This window comes from Spodoptera frugiperda, chromosome 15, assembly GCF_023101765.2.
Source record: "Spodoptera frugiperda isolate SF20-4 chromosome 15, AGI-APGP_CSIRO_Sfru_2.0, whole genome shotgun sequence".
NCBI classification, from domain to species: domain Eukaryota; kingdom Metazoa; phylum Arthropoda; class Insecta; order Lepidoptera; family Noctuidae; genus Spodoptera; species Spodoptera frugiperda.
Genome location: NC_064226.1, coordinates 6,203,465 through 6,210,281, shown reverse-complemented (window position 1 = coordinate 6,210,281; position 6,817 = coordinate 6,203,465). Strand labels below are relative to the sequence as shown.

The 6,817-nt window shown below is 34.0% G+C and overlaps 1 protein-coding gene across 2 annotated transcripts in view; it reads right to left on the bottom strand.

Annotated features, from left to right (window-relative positions):
• Window positions 1–2,134: 2,134 nt before the first annotated feature.
• The window catches only part of LOC118275258 (A disintegrin and metalloproteinase with thrombospondin motifs adt-2), a 27,271-nt gene continuing 22,588 nt past the window's right edge, over window positions 2,135–6,817 (bottom strand). Inside the window, exon 13 of one of the 2 annotated variants that reach the window (XM_035593148.2) lies at window positions 2,135–3,582. In XM_035593148.2, the coding sequence (XP_035449041.2) occupies window positions 3,304–3,582 (279 nt within the window). In that variant the 3' untranslated portion in view covers window positions 2,135–3,303. The remainder of the gene's footprint in view (window positions 3,583–6,817) is intronic. The other variant, XM_035593167.2, reaches the window with a different exon arrangement.

The window sequence follows — 6,817 nt, the reverse complement described above, 5'->3', positions numbered from 1 at the left end:
AGGACAGTTACAGCCTGTTTTATTTATAAAACTTTTAGCCAAAGCTCTTTGAGTTTTCCTGTTATTATTCGAAGAGATCCACGCGATACAAGTCCGTGGACGATGTTATCAAGTAGCCAGCAAGCCTATCGCTACGCACGTCTAATTGGCACGCGGTTTTAATATTAATGTAGGTACCTACAAATAGACACATTGTCAACGTCCCTTTATAAATTTACACCGAATTACAGGCACTTATTGTGTGTAAATCGTTCATCCGTTTGATTCAGAGCCTTTTGTCACATTGTTTTCCTATGGTATCTATGGAACGAGGTTCCATACACGTGTGGTGTTTCATCAATTACAGGGCATAATGGAGTATACGCCCATCGTTCGTCTTCGCTTCCAAATTATTATCATAATAAAATGGCTAAGTACTCATTACGGCCGCCCCTTCATTGCAAACGATGACATTTATTGTAGTGATCAATGTTTATGTTTGTTTGTGACGTCAATGCGTTTTCTTTATTTTACGTGTGGCTATTAGATTCGCCCCTGACTTCGGCGTATTGCGTAGATAAAAAATATCCTGTCTAATATAAAATGATAGGTAACAAAATCGTTTAATCAATTTATATGATCAAGTTTTATTTGTTGTATAGGTTAGCAATTACTAGAACATGAATTCAATTTATTGCTTCCCTGAATTCATAAAAGTTTTATTTTACTTTTATTAAATCGTTAATAAAGAACTTAAATAATTAGATTTTATGCTGTACTGAGTCATTGAGTACCTATAGGTACGTAAACGAGTCACACAATAGGCATACACATGTATTGAAAGTGCAACAAACCTATTGTAAGTAATTGTATGCGTTGCAATGAATTATTTATTTGTCGTCGCCACTCTCAGATTATGTAAAGATAAAATTGTATCGAGCGTCCTTTAAATGTATCTTCAGCAAGTTTGTTCAGTACACATTGGCTTTAAAAAGTTCAATGAAGACGTAACGGAACAATAAATATGGGTAGATGTAATAAAAGTCGCATCACCTGACTTAATTAGCATACATTAGAGTATATAGACAGCACATCACGCATGCGCGGCCTGAAGCCGATGAAGCGCTACATAAGCTCTGACACTAATGTGTACATTGTTGTAACACATACATATACAGCCTGATTTATGATGATATTAAAAAAACATTCTGTGTTTAAAATATTTTTTTTACAAAAACAAAATAACTGACTCATTTCATAAACTCATTTTTTTACAAAAAAATAAAATAACCAACTTCACTGTAGAAAATCGGTTAAAAAGAACACTGAAATGGTAAAAATAACTTTTATATCGGTGTTAATAAGAAACAAACAATAATGCGAAACACCGACTTTCGAAATCAGTGTCAAATTGATCCTTTTAACGTAGTTTTAACCGTCTTCCTTCAGTGAAGTTGGTTATTTAAAAATGGAATGTTTGAATACCTAACTCTGATAAAAGAATCACGCTGTATGTACGTACTTAAGTACATAGGTAATGTACGAGCGCTTCAATTTATTTCAAAGAATAAACTATTAACTATAAATCTCAGTACACAATACTAGGTTTGCGCATACATTATGATAATTTAGATAAAAAAACTAATCAAATAAAGCGCTGCGTACGAATGATTGATTTAAGCTTTTTAAACGGTTGTAAAACGATCGTAAAACTAAATGTTCATTCGATTTATTGCTTTACTAGTACAACTTCAAAAACATTACTACGGCATTACAATTACCTATGTACTGGTGAGAAAAATATCGAATAAGTTATTGAAATAAATATATTTTTATCGTCACGCCTTTAATCACCGAAGAGCTAGGCGGAGGTGCAAATTATGCACTAGCAGGTGCAGTACTACGGGGCATAATTTTTTACAATTTATATTGTAAGTCTCATGCAATAAGCAGTGGTAGTAGGTGACTTCTATTGCCATATACCGGGCACATTTTCAGACTCCGTGCAACTACTGAGAAATTTTTGAAAAACTGAAAAAAGCCCAGTAGTACTTCGCGCGATCCGGGAATCGGAACCGAGGCCGGTAGTCGCACTTGCAACCACTCCGCCGACGAAGCAGTCATACAACATGAAATAAATAAAACTACATAAATAAAGAGATTGCGTACTCGTATATTCAAAGAGACCAAAGCGTGATTAAATAAACCACGTTACATAAAAACTGCCGAAGAAAATAAACTTTATTGGAACATAAAACTAAAACCTTTAACTCTACACATTTAAATAAAATACAAAACAGTTGGCTGCACGTATAAATAGAAAGACTAGTATTTTATTATCGTACACATTTTTTTCTTTTTTAAAACGTTGTCCCACACTAGGATTTTCTCCTGTATCGTGAGTGCGTTTACAAACATACAAGTTCACATACACATGACACGCAGACCCGAAACAACAATTTGTGGATCACACAAAGAGTTGCTCCGTGCGGGAATCGAACCCGCTACACGTTGCGCAGCAGCCGTTACGTTGCCATGTCACCGCGCGTCGTGTAGTCGAAGTATATACTTCAACATTTTAGGTATATTTTATTTATTTATGGAGTGACGAAAGTTCTTCTCGTGAATCAGTAACTTACATTGTCTGTTCAAATTGAATCCATAAATACGATAGTCACACTAATTTCTAAATACAATGTAACATTTTCTTACCTTGTATTACAAACAGAAAAATCGTGCATCCTCCATTTCAAAGTAAATGATAACTTATCTTAATGGCTACTTAAAAATAAATGCATTATTCCTAATACTCGTTCTAATACTGTCAATACTAATAAATGCTTTAGAAGGCACTGGTTGCACCTCAAACTTAATTCTACCTTAAATAAATTATTAAACTACGTTTTGGCAAGATATTGGTAGGTACTTACAACTAAATACTTTACAATGTACTGCATATTGTCAGTTTTGGGGCAAAATCATTATACAAACCTGGGGCCTTAGTACGATTTAACTTTACGTTTAACGTTATCAAAATTAGCGCGCGATCGGCACTGTGATTGGTTGGTTATTTGGAGCCGGCCAATCGCGTTCGTTTCGTTAAACGTAAAGCAAACTCGTGCTAAGACCTCTCAAAATTACAAGATACGTTTATAGAAATGTCCATTAACCAGAACAAGAATATCATGTAAACAATAACAATAATATACGGGATGGAACTTTTAGATAGCAACGTAGACATATCAATCACCTGTACCTATAAATCATTTCAATAAATGGACTGACATGATAACCTCTGACTCTCATTGTATCTGTGACACGTCACTATGTACCCGGTGAATAACCTCTAGGACTCCTTTTTCTCTGCTTAGGTACATCTACATAGTCTACCACTTCCCAATTCTCTTCAGGTTCCTCAGGAATTTGAGGTGGTAACTCAGACCTGGTGAGAGGTACTCCAGCATTGTCCAGAGACAGGTAGGCTCTGATCGCAGCGGCTGCCGCTTCATCGTCAGGAGTCGACAAGGCGCGAGCGTTGAATGGTCCCGATACATCTTCGCTAGGTAGCTCCCAAATATGCCATTGCGCGTTCATCTTGAAGTTCTGTGAAAAAAAGAAAATCATATCATATTAAATATATGCAACGTCACCCCTTTTATCCCCGTAGGGGTAGACAGAGATGCACTTTACGGCACGTAATGCCGCTATACAATGTACACCCACTTTTCATTATTTGTGTTATAAGTCCCATGTAACAGGGGGTGTGAACCTATTGCCATATACTGGGCACAATTTCAGACTCCATGTTACTACTAGAAATATTTTTCGAAAAACCGAAAAAGCCTAGTAATACATAATATATATAATATATGACCGACTTAGAAATCAAACCCGAGACCCCTAGTCGCACTTGCGTCAACTCGACCAACGAGGCAGTCATTTTAAATAACAGAAATAAATGCGTAATCAATTGTTGTGGTTATTGCCATGATTAGTTTGGTTTTCGTCACAGATTCGTCATTTCTATGTAAGGTGTTAAGCCAGGTAGATTCATTGATTCATATTGAATTTGTCATAGGCACATTATAGTGACGTATTCACTGACTTAACTCCTATTGTTATTGTGCAAAGTGCAAGAATCTATTTACTTATTTATACTTTATTGCACACATTAATAAAATAAGTTTACATTGTCACTCAATTGTTGTGGTTTGACAACATTGTTTACAATAAACAGATACATAAAATAAGTTTACATTTCTAATAAATGAAAATAAAGTACGATGGGCGGTCTCACACACAAAGCATTAACTGCAGAGAGAAAACTGTTGAAGGCAATCTCCGCATTAAAAGCAATCTCCGCTAATTTTGGTCGTGATGTGGCGATTAACGTGTAATAAATATTTTTTCATAAGGTGGTAAATTCTAAATATGCCTAGTAGTCCTCTTAACCAATTTCAGTAAATTAACAAAGGACCCTTAGTTAGGATCTTAATTTCGATTTCACATTAAACAAGAAATTGGAATTGAATTAATTGGAACAATTACATTCACTTGAAATAAATGGCGAGCGTTTATCTTGTTTGTTTCATTTAAAACAATTTCAACACAATTCTTGAAAACGCATAATGCATTGACATACTCGATTTAAAATGTATATATGGCTTTACAAAAGATCTACTGATATCATAAAATAACATATTGCAGTAATTTGGAACTCCCTGTTGGAAGTTATTTACTTAAAAATTGTTTACCACAAGTACTATGAAAAACGGTAAATATTAACTGAAATCCAACTCATAAGAGAACATTGAAGTTTTTTATGACCACACTGCTGATATGAATTTATCTTTATTGTACTATTCAATACAAACTATGAAGTTACCTTAGCAGTAGCTTAGAGAATCTACTGAGCATATCATCATAATTATTTATTTATTTATTTATTCCTTTTCCATATAGATTACATTATAATATACTAATTGGCCTGTAACAAAATTAATTTAAAAGACATTGATTGTAATTTAAAAAACGAAAAATGTAGAGACGAAGAAAGTGGTTTTTATCAGAGTTTATCTCCTAAATGTGTAGTATCTAAAACAGCTCTGACAAATCCTGCGGGAAGAGTAGAGATGTACCGAACAGTTTTTTTTCTGAGGGAAAATCATCCAATGACTCTTCCCACCTACGGCGAGGCGAGAGGGAGCTTCAGACTCTTACTGACTAAAAATCATCCCGTTTCTAATTCTGGAGCCGATGCACCGATACCCCGCTAGGTGATCATGGATCGTTCCTTGAAGTGCGTAACGTAAGGCGCTGATGAATTCTACTCTGCTGTCAATTTCGCGAGATATGATTCTCAGTACTCGCAATATTTATGGAGTCATTAGCAATAACTGAATAATATAAACTCAATAAAATACCCGTCTAGTGACACATCTGCCAATAATTTAAACTGAAAAACAAGTCTGTTTGAATGTGAATGCACTTAAGAAAAGTACCTATATGACCGAGGTTATGGCATAATGATTCAGGTTGCCAATCAAAATATTTATTGCTCTATATTCTATTAATAAGCAATAACTTCTTTTAAAACGATGATACAATCATCTGAGAGTCTTAATATTTGAACGTAGAAATGGACGGTATTGAATAACGACTAATTACGACAAAATGTCTGAACTTATTCAGATGAGATTTGGCGCAGAGATTACAGTCTAAATTAGTCCATTTGCCATACACTTTTTATACAGTGAAAAATATACAGCTCCCATGAAATTTAGTCAATGTGGGCGAAGTCGCGGGCGTAACTGTATCTCTGTTACATAGACAATGACACGTGGAAACCAGATGTGAACGATTCTATTTATCTTTTTTATAATCCTTGAAATGTGAAAATTATATCAATTCGATTTGTAGTGTTCTGTTAATTCTCACGTATTATACGTATTTTATAAAGTCTAATTGTTTTTGTAAATATACGCTGTAATAAAGTACATATTCGAGTTGTACATATAAATTTGTTCGGTAAACCTTTTGATTAGGAAGTTCAGTTTCAACATTTATGTACTTTCGATTTCATAGCATTATTATGTATTATTCAATTGAATTAGATAAATCCATTGTGTATTTATAATACATAATACCTAACAAAACAATGCATTGGTCTTGAACGTGAAATACCTACATGGATGCAGTTTCCTCTAAGGACAATAAGGGGGCCTCTTGTGATTTCTAAGTACACAAGCAATGAATCTTCCAGTGTTTGTCACAATAAAACTTCGAAAACAAAATAAAATCTAATTGTACCTATTACAATAAAAACTTTAAATTTTCCTCCTCCTTGATTACCTAAATAAATAAAAGATTACGAGAGATATTTACTGAATCTGTAAAATAACATACATTAGGTACGTGGTAGTGTTGTTAAAAACTACAATAAATACGTGAGTATAATAAATATCACAACAGTTTAAAGAGGAAACTAGAGATGTTCTAACTTTTTGACTACACGTAGAATAAGAGCAGAACCTCTTTTTCTTTCCTCTTAGATTTATTTATATCAGGCACAATACATCCAAAACTACATTCTACAACTCGGCATGACAATATTATCGGTAAACCAAATGAAATTTTATCTGACCAAAAGATGAATCCGAAATCTCTTTTTAAACGTTGCCCCACACTAGTATTTTCTTCTGTGTCGTGGGTGCTTTTACAAACATACACATGACACCCATATCTTCATAATATTCGAGGAAAAAATCTCAATAATAATTACTGCAGATAATTATTTCGTATAATTTAAAAGCGGTTAAGATTATTTCTGCATTAGGTA